The 26,997-nt window shown below is 45.8% G+C and overlaps 1 protein-coding gene across 6 annotated transcripts; it reads right to left on the bottom strand.

Annotated features, from left to right (window-relative positions):
* Positions 1 to 1,617: 1,617 nt before the first annotated feature.
* Positions 1,618 to 24,833, bottom strand: Pym1 (PYM homolog 1, exon junction complex associated factor). Of its 6 annotated transcripts, none has more exons than XM_052753697.1 (4): positions 24,553 to 24,833; positions 19,599 to 19,711; positions 2,871 to 2,964; positions 1,618 to 2,524 (listed from the first exon to the last, which is right to left on the bottom strand). In XM_052753697.1, exons 1-4 carry the CDS (start codon positions 24,708 to 24,710, stop codon positions 2,044 to 2,046), a joined length of 846 nt encoding a protein of 281 aa, XP_052609657.1. In that variant the 5' UTR covers positions 24,711 to 24,833; the 3' UTR covers positions 1,618 to 2,043. The 6 variants fall into 6 exon arrangements, with proteins under 6 accessions (XP_052609657.1, XP_052609655.1, XP_052609653.1 ...); XM_052753695.1 differs by lacking the exon at positions 19,599 to 19,711 and adding an exon at positions 21,888 to 21,944 and having other exon boundaries at positions 24,553 to 24,706; XM_052753693.1 differs by lacking the exons at positions 19,599 to 19,711; positions 24,553 to 24,833 and adding exons at positions 21,888 to 21,944; positions 23,949 to 24,502.
* Positions 24,834 to 26,997: the final 2,164 nt, after the last annotated feature.

Here is a 26,997-nt window from a genome sequence, read left to right as displayed (position 1 = left end):
TTTACCTGTTAGACTCTAGGAACACAGTAGCCCGCACCTATAATCCCAGCACTGAGGGAAGCAGATGCAGGAGAATCACAGCCTGGTTTGCCCAGTGAACCCGTTCCAAGCCAGCCAAGGTTACACAGAGATCCTGTCTCAAACTAACCAACTAGTTTAGGAGCTGGAGGAACCCACGGTCTAATGCAGGGTGGTTGAGAATGAGACAAGCATAATACAAGACTGACATTATCATTACAGGTAGGGAAGATATCTCCGTTGGTGAAATGCAAGCACGAGGCCCTGAGTTCACCCCTCGGAGGGGCAGGGGAGCCGGTCTAAGGGGGCAGAGACAGATGGATCCCTGGGACTTACCAGCCAGTCATCGAGCCCCAGGCCCTCAAAAAACACATTTGTGCGCTACCATGGGCACACAGACATAGACATGCACACACACACACACACACACACACACACAAGAGATGTGTAGCTTAGCTAACGTTTAGGGTAAGGATTCCCAAAGATCCAAAAGCTAAGAAAGATTGGGAGAGGGCAAGGATTTAACAGGGTTGGTTTCTGTGGGACTTCTGAACTCCTGAGAGCTGAGCACGGTTGAGGCCTCTCTTTTCTCCCCACTCTTCTATAACCAAAGGTGTAGCATGGGTAAAACCAGAACTGAAAGGCAGATCTTTGGATGTGTCTTGACACACATCATCACTTTGCCCTGGTGTCTGTGGGAGCCGACAAAGATTCCAACTTGTGGTTTGTTTCCATTTTGACTCAAGGTCAGATAGTCCGAGTTTGCTTTGCCCCATAAAGCTGCATAATAGGATGTTTTGGCCAAAGGCATGGTTACCAGGTGCCTTATGCTTCAAGGCCTAATTACAAGACGCTTTGCCATAAGGTGTTATCAGGTGTTTAGAGAATTAAAAAAGAGTCTACACTTGTTTGTACTTTGATCTTGAGAGGGGGTGGTCTCTTGTCTCTCCCCTTGCTAGTATAAAAAGCCCAATAGGAATAAACTCAAGGCGACTGAGTATTTACCCAGGGCCCTCCCGAAGCTATCCTGTATCTTTTTCATCTACGTCTGTATTTTTTAACTAGCATTTTTCAATTCCTCACTGCCCTACTTCAAGGACCCTTTGACAGGTCAGGGCTGGACTCCAACAGGTGCCATTTTAGGCAGCATCCAAGGCAAAAATTCAAGAGCTACTCTAGGCATTCCAAGCAAATCACAATTACCTTCAAAAGCAGCGAGGAAGGAACATCGGACTCACTGCCACGTGGTACACCACCACATACATTCATATGTTTGTTCTAAAAATTTCACTGGATGACAACACTGACTTCCGCTTACTGAGGTCTGACTTGGTCATACATTACTTTCTCTGTTGAGATAGTCTTACCCTGTAGCCCAGGTTGGCCTTGAAATGCTGTTAATCCTGTCTCTGCCGACAGAGAACTATTTATTACAGGTGTTCACTACCAAGGCCAGCTGCACTCAGTCTTAAAAAATTAAGGGCTGCTGTGTGCAAGACCCTGGGTTCAATCCCTCGCACCATTAAAACATTTAAACTTGTGTCTTCTTTCACCAAATTGGCAACCCAGAGTTGAGAACAGAGCCAAAGTCTGACCACATGTTGTCTACTCCAATTTATTCTTACTTTCTTTAAAAAAAAGAGGTTTAGGGTAGCCATGGAAGTAACTCAAACACTGTGAACAGGAACAAAGACTCCAAGACTTGGGGTACTCCTGTACCCCAACCCCAGCTCTCAGACTCCAACCCCCGGTTTTCTTTTCAACAAGACACCCAGATCAGCAGCAGAGGTACCTGGGGTGGTCACTGAGAATCTGAACACTGGGAACGGGAGGGGAAAGTCCAAAAACAGGAGCTGAGCACAAGGGAAGGAATGGAGGAGAGCCTAGGGCTCTGGAGGATGGAGGTGGGCCACAGGTGGAAGTGAGCCAGGATGGGGTGCCCCGCCTGACTGCTGCGGCCCACACCCCCCGGACCCCAGAGCACCCCATGGTTTGTTCTGCAGTCCATTCCCCGACTCCGAAGCCTCACAGGCCCAGCTCCAAGTCCTCCAGCTCCTCTTCCAGAGCCCTCCGTCGGGCCAGCTTCTCCAGCTGCTCTCTGCTGGGCTGGCTGACCTCGCCGGCCTGGATGCGCTGCTGCAGCTCCTCCACCTGCCGCAGCTTCTTCTTCAGGTTCTTGATCTTCTTGGCTTTCTCTGTGGTGGCAGCGGAGTCGGCTGCATCCGGGGCAGCTGGAGGGGCGGCCTGACAGCCCTGGAGGGCACTGGGCGTTTGGGCCGTGTCTCCCAGAGACACCTTATCGAGAGTCCTGCTCAAGGCCTCCGCCTCCTTCTCCTGCTGCTGCCGCCTCTTCTCCTTGCGCTTCAGGTTGCGTTTGGCGGTCTTGGAGAGGCCGGCTTCACCCCCTTCAGGTCTGCATGGCGTGACCGGAGTGGTGGCCTCAGGGCTCAGCCCCGGGGGAAGTTCCGGTTTACTCTTGAAAAACTTCACGTACTTGTTTTCATAGCTGCAGGAAACAGAGAGCTTGAGCTTCCAGATGCTGCCGGCTCCCTCCCCTGTCTCCCACCTCACTTCCTTCCCATTCCATCCCCATCTCCTCTGCCCTTCAGGCTCCCTAGTCTTTAGGAAGGTTCTAGAACTCAAAGCTCTGGCTCTCGGACCGCTGTCCAGAGGTTCTGAAGAACAGAGGTCAAAGGCAGACTGGCTGGGGGACCCTCACTCACCCCTCAATCCCAGCTCCTTCCTCTCCTTCCACTTCCTTGGGGCTCAGGCGAGTCATCCCTCAACTCGAAGGCACAATACTTGTGCAGGGACCCCACTAAACACCCTTGTTAGCCTAACCACGCACGCACACTGGAACCTCCTCTTGGGGCACGTATCCTTCTTTGACCCTCCGCTGCTTGCGCCAGGTCCCGTCGGGTCTCTGTGTGGAGGCAATGTACTTGCCTGAAATGACAGAAATTAAGTTGAGGTTAGTCTCCCTCATTTTCAAATATTTTCCAAGACGAGAAAAGTGTTCATAAGTGAGCACAGCTCCCCCAGCACCCCTCTATCCACTAATGCAGGGTAAGGGCTCACCATGTAGACCAGGTGGGCCTTGATCTGAGCTCTCCCACCCCCACCTCCTGAGTGCCAAGGTCACAGGCATCCGACGGCCCAGCTCAGGCACGTTCCTCATGTCAACGCCAGTCTTCTGCCACCGACTCACTGGCACTGTCCTTGCCCTCAAAGAGCCACTGCCTCTTTTTTAACTAACATATGCACGACAGACCAGGGAGAGAAGCATTCTTAAAAAAGTACAAGGCAAAGGAAACATCAAAAGCACTAAACGAACCAGATCAGAAAGGGGCCAAGCAGGAAGTACGTGGGGAAAGGGCAGGGGAGACTGAAGGAGGAATTCCATTTAGATACTTCGAGGAAGACAAAACTTTTAGGAAACCAGATTAGAAAGCCATCGGAACACGTGGATGTAGAGGACACTTGTTCATACACTAACTTTTATTTTTATTATTTATGTACATGTGTCTCTATGTGAGTGTGTTGAATTATTTAGAGCTGGAGTTACAGGTGGTTGTGAGCTGCCCAGTGTGGGTCTGGGAACTGAACTTGGGTTCTTTGGAAAAGCAGCAAATACTCTTAACCACTGAACCATCTCTCCAGCCTCCATATGTTTAAATTAGCCAAAAGCTGAAAGCAATCTAAAAAGCCTTGGCCTTGGTTCATATATACAATGGAACACCGTGCTGTGGGTAAAAAGAAACAAAGTTAGATATGAATTAATAAATATTCAGTAGTGGTACTGAAAGTGTTCATAGTTTACTAAGTGAAAAAAGCATAATTTACTAAGTGGAAATGCTGTTTCTCATTAAATTCAGTAGCTGCCCCTAAGCAACTGCTGTCCTAAATCAGCATTTGCAACTTGGCAGTGGTTAGGCTGCACTGGCCATAGCCAGGCGGGAATTCTGTTCCCTCAGGCACCGGCTCCACCATGGTAGCTAAAGGGAACTCTATCTAGATCTCTATCCCTCTATAGAACTCAGGATTCAAAGGCTGAGGTGAAATTCTGCTTACTCACAGGGCCTGAATGACAAGTGGCTGACCTCCCCTCCTAGCTCGGGTCTCCCCCAGAACAGGTGTCCTTTCACTCAGCACCAACTTAAGAACCCTGGCTACACATGGCTCCTCCCTACCACTTCCTGTCAGCTAGTTGCTGACTCAGCTTCCTAATCCCAGGTTAATTTTAATCAAACAAATGTAGTGTGTCTTTGCATCATTAAACGAATATTCCACAGCATAAACGAATGTAACACATTTTCAAATAATATTCTACAACATGGAAGTTGTGATTCACACCGTAACTCCAGCACACATTACGCTGAAGCAGGAGGAAAAAGTTCAAGGCCGGCCCCAGCAACACAGGGGTTTGAGGACAGCTCAGGACAGAAGAGATTATCTCAAAACAAAACAAAACAAGCCAAGTATTCTCAAAATTAGCCTAAGGACTTACTTTATGGTGTGTGTGTGTGTGTGTGTGTGTGTGTGTGTGTGTGTGTGTGTGTTTTGTTTTGTTTTTTAGACATGGTTTCTCTGTGTAGCTTTGGAGCCTGTCCTGGATCTCACTCTGTAGACCAGGCTGGCCTCAAACTCACAAAGATCTGCCTGCCTCTGCCTCCGGAGTGCTGGGATTAAAGGTGTGCACCACCACTGCCCGGTTACTCTTACTTTGTTATAGTATGCATTTCTTTATGCAATAGTAAGAAATCGTATTTATTTCTTCAGAAAAATCTTGTTTTTATTTATTTATTTTTGTAATATGTGTGTGTGGGCACATGAGTGCAGGTGCCTGTGGTGGCCCAAAGATATTGGATCCCTTGGAGCTGAAGTTATAGGCAGGTGGTTGTGAGCCACTGGATGTGGGTGTGCTGAGAACCAGCCAGGTCCTCTGGAAGAGCAATATGAGCACCTGTTGAGCCAAGCCACATCCCCAGCTCCTAGAAAAGTCTTAGCTATTAGGAAGTTGTTGGTCAGCTCACTGGAGAAGACAAAATCTTTTCAAACGTCTAATTTTTACTTCAAAGGTTTGAATTTTATGGAGCTGTAGAGATGGCTCGGTGGTTAAAACTGGCTGCTCTCCTAGAGGACCCAGGTCAATTCCCAGCACCCACATGGCAGCTCACAACTGTCTGTGACTCCAGTTCCAGGGGATCTGGCACCCTCACACAGACATACATGTAAGTGAAACACCAGTGCACATTTAAAAAATGAATTTTATTATTAGCAACAAACAGTGAACATTGTTTTACTTGAAACCACAGGCTTGTTTTTATTTATTAATTTATTTTTGTTTTTTTGAGACAGGGTTTCTCTTTGTAGTCCTGGCTGTCCTGGAACTCACTCTGTAGAACAGGCTGGCCTCAAACCTAGATCCACCTCTTATGCCTCCTGAGTGCTGGGATTAAGGGCGTGTGCCACCACCACCACCACCAGTTGGCCAAACAACACAAGAACACACTCACATAGAGCCATTTTCTGACAGGAAAATGACTGTCAGATCTCTTCACTTCTATAATCTTTCAGAGGTCCTTTCAGGGAACAGGGTGTCCCATGAACAGAAGGCCTGCTTAGCTTGCAGCTCAACAGGGGTTCCTCCTCCAGGCCACACCTGCCGCCTTGTGTGGCAGAGCTGCGTCACCCTGCTCCCCTTCAGTCACAGGGAAAGTTACGCACTGAAGACAGTGGTTTAATAAACACGACATTTTCATCATGGAACAAGTGACCAGGCCCTCTTGTGAGCTGTGTGCGACAATGAAGGTGCCCTGATGCTAGTCTAGCGGCTTTACCCACTGTGTCTTTGCATCACCAGTGCACAACAACCCAGGGAAAAAGGAAAAAAAAATCAGTATTATCACAAAAGGGGTTGGGGACCCCCCAAGGGGCTGTGGATACTTAAGACCCACTGGGGTATTGTTTGGTCCCATTCTTGTTGAGACGAGGGGAGGACTTAATGGTCCATGCAGCCTGTGTTTAGAGACAAAGAGAAAAATGTGGAAGGACACACAGCCGGGCTGTGATGCTCCTTACATTAAGAGGGATAACTGGTTGGAGAGATGGAAGAGATCATTAATTCATTAATTTCTCTATTTATTTATTGGTTTTTCAAGACAAGGTTTCTTTGTGTAGCTCTGTCTATCCTGAGACCTGGTCTGTAGATCAGACTGGCCTCAAAGTTAGAGATCCAATTGCCTCTGCCTCCAAGTGCTACATGGAACGGCACACCACCGTGCCAGGCTAGAAATCATTAATTTCTTTAGTAAGAATGACTGGAGGAGACCTAGCTCATTGCTCAGAGTGCTGGTTTAGCACCCCAGCACCACATAAGCCAGGCATGGTTGTAACACTAAAACTCTGACTTTTATCTGTGTGCACGTGTGGATGCCAGGGGTGCGGTGGAGTCACAGGCAGATGTCAGATGTCCTACTCTGACTCCTCTCTCCAGCCCCCGTAATCCCAGAATTTAAACACAAACAAACAAAAAGCTAATGAGAGCAGTATATTTTAATAAAAAATATCATTGTGGGGTATGTCTGCACACACACAGACGTAACACAGTGCCCAGGCAGAATCAAGAGGACAACATTCAGGAGTCCGTGCTCTCTTTCCACTTTCACATTCTAGGGATTAACTGAAGGTCTCGGGTCTGGACAGCACTTATCTACTGAGTCATCTTCTGGGCCCAAGAATTATTCCTATTTAGAAAAAAACAAGTATTGTATAAAAATATATAGATATAAGTAGATATCTAAATATTTGAGACAGGGTCTTGGGTCTCCCAGGCTAGTCTCAAACTTATACTACCAACCCAGTCTATGCAGGGTTTGTGATTGTTACAAATGAGCTACCCCCCAGGCCCACAAAAAGCTTTAAGGCTCAGTGGGTGACCTAAGTCTGATCCTCAAGACCAACATGGTGAAAGGAGAGACCAACTCTGGTTTCCACACTTGCACCATGGCACATGTGCATACATATACACTAAATAAATATACTCAAAATAATTAAAAAATATTTTTTAGAGGGCCAGAGAGATGGCTCAGCAATTAAAAGCACTTGCTGCTCTCTTTTTGAGGGCCCAGGTTCAATTCTTAGCACCCACACACAGGCTCATAAAGTGAAAAATGAGTTTGGAAGAGAAGTTCACTCTGAAACCAAAAATCAAGAATGTAGATGGGGAAGGGAGGCTGGAGAGATGGCTCAGAGGTTAAGAGCACTTGTTCTTGCAGAGTGCACAGATTTGATTCTCAGTACCCACGTGGAGGCTAACAACCATCTGTAACTCTAGCTCCGGGACATCTGTGACACCCTCTTCTGATCTCCACAGGCACCAGGCACATACACAGCACACAGACATACATGCAAACAAAACATTCACATACATAAAAAATAAGCCTGGGGGCAGGGGAGACTGTAGGTGGCAACCTCAGTCTGGCTGAGCCAAGGATGCGCAGACTGCGGATGCCAGTCCAGGACCTTACTGTCTGGCACATGCCATGCATCAAGAAGTATCTGTGAAATGAGTCCTTAGTAAAAAGATTGTTTTAGGGCTTTGGGTAAATGAACAAATCCTTCATCTAATACAGTGTTCTAAGTCAATCAGGCACAGTGAGAAGGTAACTCAAAAACACAAAAATCAAACAAAACACTGGAGATTCAGAAAGCTAGTTAGAAAAACAGACTGCAAAAGCTTTAGCCTGACAGGGTAGAATGGACTAAAATAGAGATTACAAAGGGATTCATCGTGCTGGCTAGTTTTATGGCAACTCGACACAAGCTAGAATTATCTGAAAGGAGAGAACCTCAGCTAAGAAAATGCCTCCATAAGATCCAGCTGTAGGGTATTTTCTTAATTAGTGATTGATGGGTGGTGCCATCCCTGGGCTGGTGGTCCTGGGTTCTATAAGAAAGCAGGCTAAGCCGGGTGGTGGCATGGCACACGCCTTTAATTCCAGCACTCGTGAGGCAGAGCCAGGCGGATCTCTGTGAGTTTGAGGCCAGCCTGGTCTACAGAGTGAGATCTAGGACAGGCACCAAAACTACACAGAGAAACCCCGTCTCAAAAAACCAAAAAAAAAAACAAAACAAAACAAAAAAAAAAACAAAAAAACACCAGGCTGAGCAAGTGTGGGAAAGCAGCTCCCCTCCATGGCCTCTGCATCAGCTCCTGACTCCAGCTTCCTGCCCTGTGTGAGTTCTTGTCTTGGCTTCCTTCAGTGATTTGGAAGTGTAGGCCAAATAAACCCTTTCTTCCACAAGCTGCTTTTGGTCACAGCAATAGATTCGTTTATCATGTATACAGTGTTCTGCCTGCACATATCCCTGCAGGCCAGAAGAGGGCACCAGATCTCATTACAGAGATCTGTAATGAGAACCAACCACATTACAGACGGTTGTGAGCCGCCATGTGGTTGGTTCCTGGAAATTGAACTCAGGACCTCTGGAAGAACAGTCAGTGTTCTTAACCTCTGAGCCATCTCTCCAGCCCTGTCATAGCAATAGAAACCCTAACTATGACATTCATGCTAGATCATCACCAAACAATAATATGCAGGAATTCACTGAGTAGGGGCGAAGTTAGGGGTCAAATACATTTCACCTCTGGCTAGCTAATCCCAACCTTAACATTTTAGCATAAGAAAATAGTTCCCCCCCAAAAAAACAAAAACAAACAAAAAAGACCAACTCACAGCATTATCTATAGGCAGCTAAATTAAAAATAAACTTTATATCCAATTTTACAAGAATGGGAAAATACATTTTCATTTCAAACAAGGGTTTAGAAAGATGGCTCAGCAGTTAGAGAATTGGCTGCTCTTCCAGAGACCTGGGTTCAGTGCCCAGCACTCATATTGCAGCTAACAATTGTCTGTAACTCCAGTTCTAAGGGGTCCAACACCCTCTTCTGGTCTCCACAGGCACTGCATGCACACAGTGCACAAACATGTAGACAAAACACCCACACACACTCTTTTTAAAAATCTCAATCACTCAGAGGGATGGCATTCTCAGCGGGCATATACACTTGCAAGATTGGCAACCTGAGTTGGGTCTCCATAGTACACAGCAGAAGAACCATCAACTCCCAAAAGTTGTCCTCTGACTGGTAAATGAGGGCCCCTTGGAGTTGTGGGACAGAAGGGGGGGAGCGCACGTGTGTGTGTGTGTGTGTGTGTGTGTGTGTGTGTGTGTGTGTGTAAGAGAGACAGCACAAGTGTGAGAGAGAACACCCAACATACAACCAAACAGGGTTTCTCTGTGTAGCTTTATGTCTTTCCTGGATCTCGCTCTGTAGACCAGGCTGGCCTCAAACTCACAAAGATCCGCCTGCCTCTGCCTCCCGGAGTGCTGGGATTAAAGGCGTGCACCACCACTGCTGGTGAGAAACCCTGTCTTAAAAAACTAAAACAAAACAAAAAACCTTTACATTTAAACCTAAATGGCGTGGAGAATGACAGTTACATAAAGGAGTGAGGTTATTTTTATTTTGGCTGTCTCAGAAAGTATCTAATACAATGTAAACAGGACAGGAGTAACTTTTATACTGTACTGTTTAGGGAATAATGACAAGAAAAACTTTACATATTTCATATGGATTCAGTATTTTTTGTTTTTCTTTTAAGAGATGGAAAGCTAAGTGTGGTAGCATATGCCTATAACCCAGTGCTTGGGAGACTGAGGCAAGAGAAGTGGATGGCAGGAAACCTGGGGTCAGTCTGGGGCACATAGTGGGTACAAGGTCAACCTGTGCGCTACAGCAAGATGCCGTCTTAAAAAAATAAAGGTACTGGAGAGCTATGGCTAAAAGTGCATACCACTCTTGCAGAGAACCCAAGCTCAGTTCCCAGCACATAGGTCAGGCAGCTCCCAAGTGCCAGCAACTCCAGCTCCAGGAGACCCAACACCCTCTTCTGGACTTTACAGGTACCTACACCTAACACACACACACACACACACACACACACACACACACACACACACACACACACACACTGGGGAGGAGGTTCTTGCTATGTCACCAGGACTTCTGGGCCTAAGTGACCTGCCTGCTTCACTCTCCTCAATAACCAGGACTGTAGGCACATGATTGCAGACACATACCTTACAGTTTTGAATATTTCAGTCCAGGGTTGGTTGAATTGGCAGGTGCAAAACCCACAGGTACAAAGTAGTAAATGGGTCATAAACTAAGAGCAGAAAAAGTAAAAACAGCCATTGCAATGTGAGAAGACTTGACTTAAGATGGTTTACATAGTTTTAAGAGGAAAAAGAAAATAATATTTTGATTCTATCAACAGGATCCAAAGACAGCCGAGATTTGTACTGGAGAAGACATAAAAGTGTGACAGAGGACTTAATGTGGTGTTGTTCACATGTATATTCTTATTTTTCATACCGTGTCTATTGGAAAAACATATGGTAGTAACATTTATGCACACATGGATTTTAAATGTTTATGGAGCACTTGCTGTTGTGACAGTCACTGTGAACAGGAGCTATAGATACATTAATGAATAAAGCAAGCACATTCTTGCCTGCTTGTAGCATATACTCTAGCAAGGAGATAACATGGGTACACATTTCAAGGTGTCCCAGTGGACGATTTAAACTGCAAGTGGTCAGGCAGTGGTGGCGCACACCTTTGATCCCAGCACTCAGGAGGCAGAGGCAGGGGGATTTCTGAGTTTGAGGTCAGCCTGGTTTACAAAGTGAATTCTAGACAGCCTGAGATACAAAGAAAAACTCTGCCTCAAAAACAAACAAACAAGCCGGGCGGTGGTGGCGCACGCCTTTAATCCCAGCACTCGGGAGGCAGAGCCAGGCGGATCTCTGTGAGTTCGAGGCCAGCCTGGGCTACCAAGTGAGTTCCAGGAAAGGCGCAAAGCTACACAGAGAAACCCTGTCTCGAAAAACCAAAACAAACAAACAAACAAACAAACAAAACAAAAAGAAGAAGGGAAGGACAGAAGGAAGGGAGGGAAGGTAATGAGCACTGAACACTGCACACTGGTTCAACATCCTTAATCCAAAAATCTAAAATCTGAAATGCCCCCAAATCTGAAACCTTTTGATTGTTGACAAGACGCTTTGAGTGGAAAATTTAACGTAATACAACCTCACGTAATAGGTCACAACCAAATCCAAGTACATATATCCAAGATACTTTATAAAATTAAAATTTGTTTCAGTCCAGTCAAGACTACATAGTAAGGGCTTGCTTTAAAAAAAATAAAAATAAAAATAAGACTGGGGATGGTTTCAAAAAACCTTTAATCCCGGCACTCAGAGGCAAAGGTACATGGTATCCCTGTGAGTTCAAGGCCAGCATGGTCTACATTGTGAGTTCCAAGATAACCAGGACTACTAGAGAAAGCCTGTTTCAAATAATAAGTAAGTGAATAAATAAAAATACACTTTTTAGGCTGTTATAAAGTACATATGAAACATAAGAGAATGCTGCTTAGATCTCATCCCCAAAATATCTCATTATGTATATACAAACATTCTAAAATCTGAAAAAAGCCCCAAATCCAGAACACTTCAATGCCAAGCATTTTGGATAAGGGATACTTATCTTGTACACTCTTTTCTCGTTACATACAAACCTATGATAAAGCTTAATAATCTATAAATAGCAAATAACAGTAAAATAGAGTAACTATAACAATATACCATAATAAACACTGTGTAAGTACAGTATCTCTAAATATTGCACTGTACTGTATTTTTTTCTTTTCTTCTTCCTTTTTTTTTTTTTTTTTGTTTTTTTGAAACAGGGTTTCTCTATGTAGCCCTGGCCAGCCTGGACTTCACTCTGTAGACCAGACTGGCCTCGGATTTACAGAGCTCTGCCCGACTCTGTCTCCTCGGCGCTGGGACTAAAGGTGTGCACCACCACGGTCCAGCTCGCTGTACTTTCCTTTTGATTCTCTACTCAGCCATGGGTAACTAAAACTACAGACAGAAAGGGTCAACATTTTAGCCTAAGGTTTGAGAGAAGTAAGGGCAGTGAGGAAAGAGAGGGAGAAGCTACTGAACGAAGCCCTCGAGACACCAAGAGCCCAGTATGACAAAGGAGCACCTATTTTATGTTAGCTTGGTTCCATCCTCTGGCCTTGATGGTATCCAAAGGTGAAGTCAAAAAGGGAGAGGTTTGTCGATTCCCACCCCTAGAAATAAAAACCAAGGGCAGAATATCAGGACTTTCAGATAACATTTTTAGTCAGAAGCTACAAATTAGGAGCTGCTGCTATAGAAAACTTTAAACTATTTCCTTAACTCTACTAGCAAAAAACCCCTTTCTTTTCATTGTATTTTGTGCATGGTGTGTTTTGCCTGTGTGTATCTATGTGCACCACGCATGCCTGTGGCCTGGTTCTTTGGGACTGGAGCTACAGACCGTCACGAGCAGCTTTGTGGGTGCCAGGAATCAAACCCAGGTTCTGTACAACAACAAGTGCTCTTAACCATCGAGCCAACTAATCCCAATAAAAGCTCTTAGGATGTCCAGGGACTTGACTACAGAGTTGAAGAAAGACAATACATAGTAACACAGTGAGGCTTGGGAGTATTTATTCCAAGTAACCTGGGAATTAACTGGTAAAGATATGAGTCCCTGGGACCTGCTCCAAGTAAAGAGATCTGGGACACAGGTCTGAGCTTCTCAGGACTAACAACTGTAAAACTTGGGGACAGTTTATTTTTCTTTTTAAAGATTTGCTTTTGTTGTTGCTGTTATTATTAGGAAGGTTTATTTTTGTTATTTTTAATTATGGGTAGGTGTGTGCCTGCGTGCAGGTATATGCACATGAGTGCAGGTGCCCACAGCTGGTGAAGGCTGAATTCCCCTGGAGTTATAGACTGTTATGAGCTGTCTGATGTAGGAGCTGGGAACCAAACTCAAGTCCTCTGGAAGAACAGCCAGTACTCTTAACTGACGAACCGTGTCCCCAGCTTTATTAATTTTAATTATGTGTATATTTGTGGGTACATGCATATGAGTGTAGTGTCTGCAGAGGCACAAGGTCCCAGATCCCTCTGGAGCTGGAGTTATAGGCGGTTGTAAGTCAGCTAACATGGGTGATGGAAACTGAACCTGGGTCCTCTGGAAGACCAGTATGTGCTCTTAACTCTTAACCACTGAACCATCTCTCCAGACCCTGGGTACAACTTCTAAAAGAGAAAAAACAGAGCCAGTGAGAAGGCTGGGTGGGTAAAGCTGCTTGCTTTTGGACTTGACCACCTGTTTGGTCCCTGAGTCCATGTGATGGGAGGAGAGAACTAACATCTGTAAGATGCCCTCTGACCTTCACAAATGGACTGTGGCAAGTCCCCTCCCAATGAACAAGTACATAAATAAATAACCGTGAAGAGAGAAAAAGTACAAAAAGAGAGTGTCCAGGCTAGAGAAATGCCCATGGTCACTGCTCTCGAGGAAGGACAGAGCTACGCCAAGGAAACAAGTCTGAAGTGACAGCCAGTGGAAGGGCTTGCTGGATACTACTGTGGGTCAAGTGTTCCGCACCGTGAAATACCACAGAGACTAAGGATGGGGGGAATTAGAAAGTATTGTTTTGCTAATTTGAAATATTAATTTATCTTCCAAAAATATATAGCCTCAAGAAAGTACAGTTCTACAGTCAGGCTACAAGTGAGTTAAATGTGATACACTTATTTTGATAACCGCATGAAAAACTGCTATCCTAAGTACTCAGGATCATCAATAGGAACAAGATGCCTTTAGTTTCGAGAATCTACAGTTCACGAGGAAGAGACTGAGGCAGGAGGACTGCCATGAGTTGAAGGGTTGCTTGAGCTACATAACAAGGAACAAAACAGCCAGTACTACATATCAAACCCTCTCCCACAAAACACACACACACACACACACACACACACACACACACACACACACACACACACACACACACACGGGTTGGAGACATTACCTCAGTTGGTGGAACACTTGCCTCAAATGTCCGGGTTTAACAACCAGCACTGCATACACTGGCCATGGCAATACATGCCTGTAATCCTAGCATACAAGTGGTATTTGAGGTAAGAGGACCAGAAGCTGAAGCCAGACTTGGCTATCTGTGTAAGACCCAATCTCAAATATACAACAAACCAATAAAAATAATTTTTTAATTAAGAGGACGTAGACAAGTCAGGCAAACAAAGAGTTGATGACGGCATCACACCAGAATTTCACACCATGTCCAGTTGACCTAAGACAGCAAATGGACAGAACCACCACTTACAAGCTAAGCACACGGTCTTCAACAAGTCTGTTTTTATTTTACTTGTGATAACATCACACTATGTAGCCCTGGCTGACACAGAAATCACCAAGACCCACCTGCCTTTGACTCCAGAGTGCTGGGATTAAAGCTGTGTGCCACTAACCCTGACTAAATCTGGCAGAGTGGCTCAGGACTGAAATTCCAGCACTCAGGAAGCTGAAGCAAGAAGACTGCCGTGAGTTCAAGTCCAGCTTGACTTAAAGAGACCTCATCTAAAACACAGCAGGGGGAGGAGACTATGCTCATGTTACAGAACAGTGTCTTTTATCTTGAGACAGGATCTTATGTGGCCCAGGCTGGCCTCAATCTTGTTATGCAGCTGAGGATGACCTAGAGCAAGCCTCTAAGTTAGTCTCTGGCTAAGCCTGTAAAGCAGCGGTTCTCAATCTGTGGGTCTTGATCCCCCTTTTTTGGGGGGTGGTCTAACAACCCTTTCACAGGGGTCGCCCAATGGAAAACATTATGATTCATAACGGTAGCAAAATCACAGTTATGAAGTAGTAACAATAATAATTTATGGTGGGGGTCACTACAACACGAGGAACTGTATTCAAGGGTCACAGCACTGGGAAGGCTGAGAACCACTGCTGTGAAGGATTTTCTCGATTACATTAAGATGGGAAGACCTATTATCCTAAAAGTAGATAACACCGTTCCCCAGGCTGGGACTCTGGACCGCACAGAAGAAAGCTGGCTGAGCACCACCCTTCACTGTTCTCTGCATCCCAACTCTGGACAAGCTCCACCCCCAGGGCTTCCTTACCACGATGGACTGCACTCTTGAACTGTGGCCCTGAATAAACCATTTCCCCCATGGCTGCAATTGTCTGGGCTTTTCTGTTGTTTGTTTGTGACAGGGTTTCTCTGTATAACAGCCCTGCCTGTCCTGGAACTTACTCTGTAGACCAGGCTGGCCTTGAACTCACAGAGATCCGCCTGCCTCTGCCTCCTGAGTGTTGGGATTAAAGGTGTTCACCACTGTGCCTAGCTCACAAAGGCTGTGGTAGGGAGATGCTGCTGCCTGAGGGCCTGAGTCGCCAGCATGAAATGAGCTAAGCTGTGCAGCTGTTTAAGAATTTCCCCCACAGACAGAAAAGGTTACAGATACGCAGTAAAGCAGATTCAAAAGGAAAAAAACTCTAAACAGGTTACAGTGTGTTTAAAAAAATATCTGTAGGCTTAGGAAAAAAAGGGATATAGACAGCCATAAAAAATAGCTTAAAAATAATAGTCTTTAAAGAGAGTAAAAAGAAAAAAAAAAAAAGAAAAAGAATAAGCCATGTGGAGATCAGAAATACACAGGGAGTCTGGATCCTGAATGGTGTTGTACTGACTTTAAATGTTTTGATTGCTGATGAGCAAACAGCTGCTGAGAGACACTGGTTATAAAAACTACTAAGTTACACCAACCTATATTTTTAAAATGTCTTAATTTCAAAATGAAAGTCAAAAAATGTTATGTTGGGGAAGAGGTTATGCTTTTGTTTCCGCAGAAAATGAAAGGCTGTGGTTTATTCAAGGTTGATAGAGATCAGATTTGATCAGGGAAGACCCTCTGGAAATCCTGGTCACAGACATAAAGAAATGAACCTTAAAACAAACAAATAAACAAAAAACTGAAGACAGGTGACATATATTTTACATGCTCAATCATAAAACAAAAAATCATCTTTGGCTGGCTTGCGTACACTGCACAGTCTATACTTGTGTTAATGCAGAGATGTACGTTACCTTTGAAATTTTATGTGTTTTCAGAGCAAGGGGACCAAACACCAATGAAAATGGGTGGCCCAGGTGACCCAGCCTCTCAGTGTGTCTGCTGCAGTTTCCTCAGAGTTCTGCATCCAGAACAGCTTCAAGGCTGCCGGCTGAGATGGTTCAGCCTCACAGACTACTTCAGCCAGACTTTAGATAAGTCCTACATTTTCCCATCACATCAAGACTAGACACAGCTAACTCTCCAAGGACTTGAACATTATCCCAATTTTCCCAGGGTCCCCCAAGATGCCAGCGCCCCCAGACAACAGGAAGCAGTCTAGAGAACATAATACCCACATTCCCAAGAGGTGGGATGGGTGGTTTTTGGTCATTTGGTGGGTTATGGATGTTTGTCATTGTTTAAGGGGTTGGGTACAAGTTGTTATTGGTCCTGGTCAGGAAGAAAGCTGAACAAAGGAGTTAGATTCAGGGATCTTTTTTTTTTTTTTTTTTGGTTTTTCCAGACAGGGTTTCTCTGTGTAGCTTTGCGCCTTTCCTGGAACTCACTTGGTAGCCCAGGCTGGCCTCGAACTCACAGAGATCTGTCTGGCTCTGCCTCCCAAGTGCTGGGATTAAAGGCATGCGCCACCACCGCCCGGCTCAGGGATCTCTTTCAAAAGGGAAAAAGGGGGGATATAATATAAAAATGATGAGATAAAAGGGTAGATTGTTGAGTCAACTTTTGAACAGCTACTAGTCTCAAATATTTTACATTGGTATTGATTCTGGTATATTGATACAAATTTAAAGTTATTTTGTTATACTGAATGTATGTTTCTACTCTTGTTTGGGGTATTGTGCTTATGCAGCTCATTTAAAAATGTAATGTATAATTTAAAAATGCACGTCAGTAGTTAAGTCACTAAATCAAACTTGTAGTCAGTATGTTTTCAAGGTCAAACAGATATATATTTTAGATAGATAAATGGTCTTCAAACACTTTAAGACCTATAGAATATGGCATTTAAAATGTTTTGTTAACATAGGGATTTTTATAACAGTGAGACATGTCTGCTCCTAGCAGCAACAATTTACTTCAGAGAAGATGATGGGCACTGAAGAAACTCCATAAGGAGTTTGCTTTCACTGTGGCAAGGTTAGCCATTGGGCAAAGAAACTGTTCTTGTCTTGACTGCTGCAGTATGCTATACAAACTAGACAAGCAGGATAAAAAGGAAAAAGACTGTGGAACTTTGCCAAGATAAAGCAGAACAGTCCTTCAAAACTCCTGCTTCATAGAAAAGTCTGCCACACATTCTACAGGACACACAGGAAAACGAATGATGAACTTTGCTAAGACCAGGTGGGACAGTCCTTCAAAATTCCTATTTCATAAAACGTCTGCCAGATATTCTAGGCCTGTAGGCTGACGATGGATGTCCCCAACGTTGCAAAAGAATCTTGGGTGACTATCCAGGCAGCCAGCTGTTTCTGTCAATTCTTATAGTTTTGGAAGTTGCTTGCTCTGCACTTCCTGTTTACTCAGGTAATATTATATGCTTCTGGGGATCTTTGATGAAGTTGAAGACTAGATAGTTATAGTAATAGTTTTCCTTAGTTATGATAGAAGGTAAATTAGGTACAGAGCTTTGGATTCACCAAGATAGGATTAATAATTTAGAGTATTTTCTCTGAATTTGCCAAATACAAATGGACTGGACAGTGTAAATGTAATTCTTACCTAATAATTGTTCTTTTGTTTGGTGAGTTTTTTTTGGAGACAGGGTTTCTCTGTGTAGCCTTGGCTGTCCTGGAACTCACTGTGTAGACCAGGCTGGCCTCTACCTCCCAAGTGCTGGGATTAAGGTATGCGCCACCACCACCAGCCTGATAATTGTTCTTATTGTATATAGTTTTACTGTGTTAGAGTTAAAATCTTTCCTTTTTATTTAGATAAAAAGGGGGAAATGTGAAATAATTTTTTGTATACTGTAAAAATATGTCACTCTGACTGGTTTAATAAAAAGCTGAATGGCCAATAGGTAGGCAGGATTTCTAGGCACAGAGGATGCTGGGAAGAAAGGCAGAGCTGAGGGGAGACATGGAGAGAGAACAGGCAAGATATGCAGGAGGAGAGATAACAGCCATGAGCCATGTGGCAGCACACAGATAAATAGAAGAGGGTTAATTTAAGTTATAAGAGCTAGTTAGAAATAAGCCTAAGCTATCAGCCAAGCATTTATAATTAATAAGTCTCTATGTTGTGATTTGGGAGCTGGCTGGTGTGACAGGGAAAGACTCCCTACAAGATGCTGTGTGTGGAGAATCACACCTATAAATCTAGCAGCTGGAAAGCTGAAACAGGAGAACTGCTGTGAATTCAAGGACAATCTGAGCTACATAGTGAATTCCAGGATAGCCTGGTCTACCAAATGAGACCCTACCTCAAAAAGCTGAAACAAACAAACAAACAAAAACAAAACAAAAAATAGAAATAAACATGTTAGGAAGAAACTCCAAATAATCTGCCTTAAAAGGAAAGACTAACATCCACTCTTTACCTGGGCTCCTAAGAGACTACCCTCATAAAACACAAATTAAGGTTGGGGGGGGGGGCGGTTGGAGAGATGGTAAGTACTACTCTTCCAAAGGACCGGGTTCGATTCCCAGCACCCACAAAGCAGCTGACAACTCTAACTCCAGTTCCAGAGGGTCTGATGCCCTTTTCTGGCCTCATTGGGTACCAAGCACACATGTGATGGACAGACAGACATGCACACAAAACACCCATAAAAATAAATAAAAAATTTAATGAGGAAAGGTGAATTTTTACAGTGGGAAGACCTCACGAACACTACTTCAGACAGCTAACAGTGTTACTACACACGGGGCGGGAGGTATGCATCCTGTGGTCTCCTTCCAAAAAACACCTAATCTAAAGTTAATCATGATGGAAACATCCAACAGTTGGGGAGGGTGACATATACCTGGAATCCTAGTACTCAAGACGCTAAGGAAAGGTGGATCTAGAGTTCAGACAAACCTGGAATGTGCATGCGTGCGTGCGTGAGTGCGTGTGCGTGTAGGTGAGAGTGTGTGTGTGTGTGTGTGTGTGTGTGTGTGTGTGTGTGTGTAAAGAAACACAGAGGACACAGAACTGGGGATGGTGGAGAATTAAATTCCAATAGAAGGGTAGTCTTCAAAACATGTGCTTAGCATTGCTAAAACCTGCTGGGGAGAGTGGCTCTGGGTAAATGCACTGCTGCGCAAGCATAAGACTTGAGTTAAAACCCTGAACACCACTTGGGTTGGAGAATTGGCTCAAGAGTTAAGAGCATTTGTTGATCTTCCAAAGGACCCAGGCGGCAGCTCATAGCCATCTGTATCTTCTGACCCATGCACCAGGCACACACATATATATTGGCAAAACACTCATAAACACACTCATAAACATGATAAAATCATCTTTAAAAAATCACCAGTGCGCAAGTAAAAAGCCAGGTGTGGCCATATGCACCTGTGAGCCCGTACCATATGGGCAGAAATGGAAGACTGCTGAGGCTTGCTCCAGGCTCAGTGAGAGACCCTGTCTCAAGGGAACTTGGCTGAGGTAGAACAGGACACCAGCTGGCTTCCTCTGGCCTCTGAAATCACGAATAGGCACATATGTGCATATATACAATACACACTCATACCCATGTACCCATCCCCTAGAAAAATATCCTAAAAAGCCCATCAAAATGATTGAGGGCAAGTAAAGTCTGAGAAACTGACATTAGGAGACATGAGACCTATATGCTAGATGAGATCCTGAATCAGAAAAAGAAATTTTTTTTTTTTGAGATCAGGTCTCCATACTTAGCTCTGGATGTCCTGGAACTCATTATGTAGACCAGGCAGAGGGTTTTTGTTGTTGTTGTTGTTGTTTGTTTGTTTTTCAAGATAGAGTTTCTCTGTGTATCCCTGGCTGTCCTGAACTCACTCTGTAGACCAGGCTGGCCTCAAACTCAGAAATCCACCTGCCTCTGCCTCCCGAGTGCTGGGACTAAAGGGGTGGACCACCGCCTCTAGCTTAAGGAAGTTTCAATACTTGGCTTGCTTGTTTTTTGAGACAAGGTCCAGATAACCTAGGCTGGCCTCAAACTGTAGCAATTCTCCTGTCTCTGCCTCCCAAGTGCTGGGAATCCAGGTATAAACCACCATGCCTGGCTTGAACAACATATGACATTAGTTACTAATGTAGTGATGCTGATTAGTTAACTGTGAGAAATGTACTTTAACAATGTACGATGCCAGTAAAAGAGAAAGGCACCAGGTATACAGGAATACTTTGTAGCATCTTCTCAACTGTTCTAAAAACCAATATAAAGTCTATACCATCTCACTGCTACAGAATAAATAAAATCTAGACAAAGCCTTAAGAGAGAGAAATAACAATGGAAAGATTAGAAAAGTCAAATATGAAATGTGACGGTATAACCAAAAGTGAGACACTCGGCATTAGAAAACAAAGACATAAGCAGCTCAGGAGAGGGACTGTGCCAGGAAGAGCAACGACAGGCAAGCAACAGATTAAGCAGTGAGGGGCTAGAAACAGCAGGTGAGACCTCATGTTCAAGACATGGACTTTAACAGTGGCAACCCATGCCTACAATCACAGTGCTCCCCCGGGCGGTGGTGGTGCACGCCTTTAATCCCAGCACTCAGGAGGCAGGCGGATCTCTGTGAGTTCAAGGCCAGCCTGGTCTACAAAGTGAGTTCCAGGACAGCCAGGGCTACACAGAGAAACCCTGTCTCGAAAAAATAAACAACAACAACAACGACAACTTCACAGTGCTCATGAGGCTGAGGCACGAGGACCGCCATGAAGTCATGAAGTTGAGGGCGGACTGGGCTGGCTACACAGCGAGGCCTTGATGGAAGGCAGGAGAGAGAGGAGAGAGGACAAACACCTGCCCGTGACTCAGAGAGAGACAGAAACGACAGGCCTTCGTTCTTCAATGACACAGAAAGTGAGGGTTTGGGGCACAAAGGAAGAATTAAAGGCAAAGTGACAGAGGTCTGGAAAAAAGCTGGTGAACTAGCCATGGGAGAAGTTAGGACACCAGAAGCAAGAACTGGCAAAAAGCTGTGATACTGACAGGAGTTAACGCTGTACTGAATCTTAACCTGAGTTTTTTCTTTTCTAGCAATATGTTACAGACTAAAATCAGAAACCAAGAAAAGAGTTGATGGATAAAGACAGTCATGTGCAGTAGTGAACTGATGCCTGTAATGCAGGCTTAGGTGGGAACAGGGAGAACAGGAGTTCAAGGCCAGCCTGGACTGCAAGAGACTTTGCCTCAAAAAGCCAAAAATGCCAAAAAATAAATGTACAAAAATGATAAAGAGGGGGCTAGAGAAATGGCTCAGAGGGTAAAGCATTTGCCACACTAATATAAGGACCAGAATCAGATTGCCAGCATCCACATTCATGCTGTGGGCGGGTGGTATGACTATAATCCCAGCACTTGGGAGATAGAGACAGGATCCCAGGAGCAAACTGTCTTGCTAGACTAGCTAAATCACCACACTCTGGGTTACAGTGAAAGATAATGCCTGAGATATAAGGCGGGGAGGGATGGAGGAAGACGCCTGGTATCAACATCTGGCCTCCACATGCATGTGGACCTGTACCCACACATGCACGTGCACACAAGCAGGTACACACATTCACACACACATGGAACCAGAAAACCTAAAGAGGGCAAAAAGCTGCCTCTGTGGATTTGAGACAGTCAATATGGTGACTGGTAAAGAAGCTAAAGTGAAGGGGAATACCTGAAAGGAAAGTAGTGTCACAGATGAGGTCCAGGTTGTAGTGATCCTGAGGTGTAGCTGAAAATACAAAGGTATGTCAATGATCTCGTGCTCAGGAACTAGGGAGTTCAGAGTATTCCCAAGGTGCTAGAGACAGGTAACAACAAAACAAAAACAGAAGGGCTAGAGAGATGGATCGGGGACTAAGAGTGGCTCTGGCAGAGGACCTAAGGACCTGGGTTCGATTCCCAGCACCAATACAGTGGCTGACAACTCTAACTCCAGTTCCAGGAGATCTGATACCTCTTCTGATTTCTGTGGGCACCAAGCACACAAATGGTGCACAGACACACACACAGGCAAAGCACTCACACACATAAAATAAGTCTAAACAAAACAAAACATAATTTGTGGGCAGTAGATAGGAACACTGGTTTTACGGGAACTTTATAGGAACCACTATAATTGCAAGGCAACACATTACACAAGGGTCACAGGAACAGCAGGAAGTAGGAGGAAAACAAAAGAGCAGTTTATTCCTTTTTTTCTTGTACACAGTCACAGAAAACAGAAAACACCTCTGGTGGCAGGGCAGGGCCAGATGAGTTATGTGGATAAAAAGAATAATAAGGTATACATCAAAAGCTGCAAATTGCCCATCATGGCAGTGGCAGTGTGTGCCTTTAACTCCACAACTTGAGAGGCAGAGGCAGGAGGATCTCTATGCCTTTAAGGCCAGCCTGGTCTACACAGTGAGCTGCAGGCAGCCAGGACCACATAGTAAGACCATGTTGTGGGGAGGGGAGTTTCTATTTAAAGGTATGGCACAGTGGTGCATGCCTTTGATCCCATCACCAGCGAGGCCGAGGCAGGTGGATCTCTCTGCATTCAAGACAAGTTTGGTGTGTAGAGGGAGTTCCAAGCCAGTCAGAGGTACATAATGAGACTCTGTCTTAAAACGCACAACAAACAAAAACCCAGTTGCTAGTTAAAGACCTACTGAGTAGAGACTATAAGGAAACTCTTTGAATGCAAGACTAGGGACCGGTAGCAGAAGTACCACAATGTGGGACGCCTACCTACAGGGAACATGTAAAGCAAACCAAGAAGCATACATGGCACATTTTAAACACACCATGCACACACTGCACACTCACAGGATCACTTCTATGAAACACCAGAGTCAGTGAATACACGTGAAGACTACAATGAGGGATACAGAAACAGTAACCAGGCGCTTGCACTGCGTTTTACAAGTCTTTCACATGCCTATATGACCATCTCCAGGTCAGTATTGCTGTTGTGCACATTATTCTAAAGACAAGGCAATTAGAATAAGACAAAAATATCTGGAAAACTAATTCTCAGTTTCACAACAAACACAGACTTCCAACATTTCAGACAGCTGGACTGGAATTCTACTCAAGCTGTTCGGAATAACGGGGTTCTATTAATTGTCAAAGATGTTGAAAGAAAGGCCAGTAGATACTTTCCTGTTCGTTTTCTCTCACTTTAGATGGAAAACTCCATCAATGAGAAAAGTCAAGTTGAAAGTTAAATTCCTCTTCCCTTCGTGTACCTCTGGACTTCAGTGACCCCCAACAAATGAAGATGAGGCAAAGAGTGAGCAAAGCACTATGTAGCAATGAGATCTTCAGCAGATACAGCTTGGAGAAAAAGAACGAAAACGGGCAGGGTAGAGAGCAGGTATAACAGTAAGGAAGGGGGGAGGGGGAAGAGGGCTGGAATTGGAGGGAACTGATAAGTGTGGGAGCCCGTGAAGCTGGAGAACCCTGGAAAGGTATGGGACTCCAACAGCTAGAAATAGCCGAGGCTCCTAAGGGTCCCGGAGCAGGGGACATTGAAGGACCCCCAGGGTTTGGGAGACCGGAAGCAGAGACCCCCCAAAACACGAGACCAGAAGGGGGCGCAGGTGATAACCCACAGGAATGAATGGGGAAGGCGGTCCGGGGGCGGGGCAAAGGAGGGGCCCCGGGATGGGCGTGGCACGAACCCCTCTCCAAGTCCGAACCCCTAACCCACGCGTCCCGAAAGAAGCGGCTCCGCGATCCCCGCACTCACCGCCGGTCTCGTCAGTTACATAGGGAGTCGCCATCTTGAGAACCCGAACCACTTCCGGCGTGAGCGGGCTGGGGTCCCGCCCCCTCCCCACCGGAAGTGGAGTCCTCATCATAGCAAGCCACCATTTTAATCTTAAAGAGAGACTACACCATTTCCCTGGCCCGGGTGGAGGGAGAGGGAGGGTAGACGCTCAGAGCCGTTTATAAAGTCGTGGGCGCTTTTACTACCACCGACACCATCATTTAACGCCTGAAGCATGTAAAACGGTCCTCCGGGCTCCCAAGAGAAGTCCCGGCATAAGCCCTCTACTTCTAACCCCAAACTAGTGCTCGCATGGCCCAAGGCCCGCGGGCACCCAGTACAAAGGCTGGCAAAAGGGGAAAGGCACAGACAGGGCCCTGGGCTGCACCCAACGCCAGGGCGACGGCTGGCACGGGGCAGAGACGTCCCGGGGATGCCTGGGACGCGCGGACGTGGCTGGGCTCGGACGTGAAAACCCCGGCCAACACTTGGGAAGGTGGGCGGGTCGGCTTGGCACGCCGACGACCCGGGACGGAGACCTGCGGAAGGGGCGCGCAAAGACGGGGCGCTGCGGGTCGGTCACCTGTCCCCGTGGCCTCGGGGGTGCCGGCGGTTTCCATGACACCGGTGGGCGGGCAGCCCTCGCCAGGTCTGCCCCCCGAGAGTCCGCCGCGCGGTGCCTCCTCGCCCCGCTCCCCAGCCGCGGATCCTCCCGGGTCGGAGGGCACCGGGTGAAGGCATCTGGGCGGACCCAGTTAGTATTCTAATGAGCCGCGCCCGAGCGTGCGTTCGGAGCAGCTTTGGCGACCGACCGCCGGCAGGGCCACCCTCCGCACTCTCGGGACGTGCGGTGTTAGCCACTCCCTTTGTTAGGTTGTGCCCTGCCCGGTGGGTGCCTCGTTCTTCCAACGAACCCCAAGGGTCGGTCGTGTCCGTGTCCCCCGTGCCCCACCCCCTAACTCCCCACTCCCCAGACTTCGGCAACTTAGTTCCTCCGGGGCTGAGTCCTGTTAAACTTGTTTCCCCTGCAGCCCGGAAGGTACTAGCTGCAAGCTCTTCTCAGGTGTCCGGCTCTGCCCTCCTTCCCCAATTTATTTTCTTTCCTTAACTCTTTCACCTTCCTCTATTGCCCCTCTCTGGCTTAGGTGAATGTCCAACAGGGCCTCTCGAATTGAGGAGAAGGGGAAAATATTAGTGACTACCTCAGCAATACACATCATGTCCCACTAAAAACTAAGGGGGAGGAGCCGGGCGCCTTTACTCCCAGTACTCCGGAGGCAGAGACCGATGGATCTCTAATTTCGAGGGCAGCCTGGTCTGTAGAGGTAGTTTCAGGACAGCCAGGGCTACAATTAGAAACTCTATCTCAAAAATAAATAAATAAATGGATAAATAAGTAAATAAATAAAATAAAAAATAAAAAACAAGCTGACAAGGACCTTAACTAAATTCAGCCTTAGAAAATTTTGCAACTACACATATTGCCTTCTTTACAATTCTCCGAACTGTGATTTCTCTCCCTGGGATCCAACTCAAGTCTCAAAATCACATTTAAACTCTTTGCATGTACTACAAGTTATTGCAAGTGTTCTAATAATTTTTGGGGGGTGGGGGGCGGGGAAACAGGATTTCTTTATGTAGCCCTGCTGTCCTGGAACTCGCTCTGTAGCCCAGACTGGCCTCGAACTCACAGAGCTCCACCTGCCTCTGCCTCCTGAGTGCTGGGATTAAAGGCATGCACCACCACCGCGCGGCAATACTTCTAATCCCTCACTCGTGTGTGTGTGTGTGTGTGTGTGTGTGTGTGTGTGTGTGTGTGTGTGTGTGTGTGTGTTGGGGGTGTGGTGCTGGGGAATGGAACCTAGGGTCTAGCTAGCCTGTGCAGACATCCATTCTGACCAGTCCACCCCAGCCCGCCAGCCCACACCTGTACTTCTCTCATCAATTGTACTTCAGCCCTGCCCATCTGGTACCCTTTCCTCAGAGAGGAAAAGGAGATGAGAATACAGAACCGTGCATGACTCTTGACAGAACTGCTTCAAAGTGGTTTCTACAACTTTTAATGGACCTGCTCAATGAGGGGAAATCCTAATGTGACCTGTTTACTCTCTAACCCTGGACACTCCCCATCACCGTACCCCTCAGACATCCTGCCCCCATCTCTGAAGGTTGGCAGGAAGTGAAACTCAATTGTCTGTTTAGTCGCCCAGCCTTGGACCCAGCCCTGGGCCCCGGATGTGTACCCCCACCCAGAGGAGGAAGAAGAGGCTGGGAAAACAGGCTTGTTTTTTCCTTTCCCTTTGTTCGTTGTGGTTTCTTTCTTTCTAACTTTTATGATGTGGTTGATTAAAGAGCTGAGCACCTGGAACTGTAGGCATTAGACACCTCCTCCTTAGATGTTTCTTTGCTTTTCTTCTTCCACCCCCACTGACAGCTGACTTGGGGTATGATGAAGCACAGACCCTAAAGGCACAATGACGAATAAGACCAAGTGCCTCTCATTCTTTATTAGAGAAATCATATTCCAAATGATTTTTTTTTAACATAGGAGTGTCTTTAATTTAGGTAAGGACTGATTGGAAGAGTGGTTGGGGACATAGTATCATTTAAACAGTCTTTGTTTAGAGTGATCAAGAGCTGGGGAGCTTTATGTGCATCTAGCCTCTTGCTTCAGTCTCTGCTTTTGCTTATCCTACAGAACTAAGAACGAAAGTGTTTGTTGAAGCCAAGAGGGGTGGCATACACCAGTAATCCCAGCACTTGAGAGGCTGAGGCAGGATGGCAAATTCAAAGCCAGCCTAGGCTACATACATACTGAAATCTTGTCTCAGAAAAGAAATAAAATAAAAGTTTGTTGACTGTGAGTAAGGAAGCTATATAGGAAGGTAAGAGAAAGCTTTGCCAACAATGAAGAATCAGGGCAGTGGTGGCACACTTGGGAGGCAGAGGCAGGTGGATCTCTGTGAGTTCAAGGCCAGCCAGGTCTACAGAGCGAGTTCCAGGACAGCCGGGGCTACACAGTGAAACC

The sequence above is a fragment of the Peromyscus californicus genome, unplaced genomic scaffold, assembly GCF_007827085.1.
Source record: "Peromyscus californicus insignis strain IS unplaced genomic scaffold, ASM782708v3 Scaffold_24__1_contigs__length_46423439, whole genome shotgun sequence".
NCBI lineage: Eukaryota > Metazoa > Chordata > Mammalia > Rodentia > Cricetidae > Peromyscus > Peromyscus californicus.
Note: the sequence above shows the minus strand (reverse complement) of the source record. Positions and strands in the feature narration are given on the sequence as shown.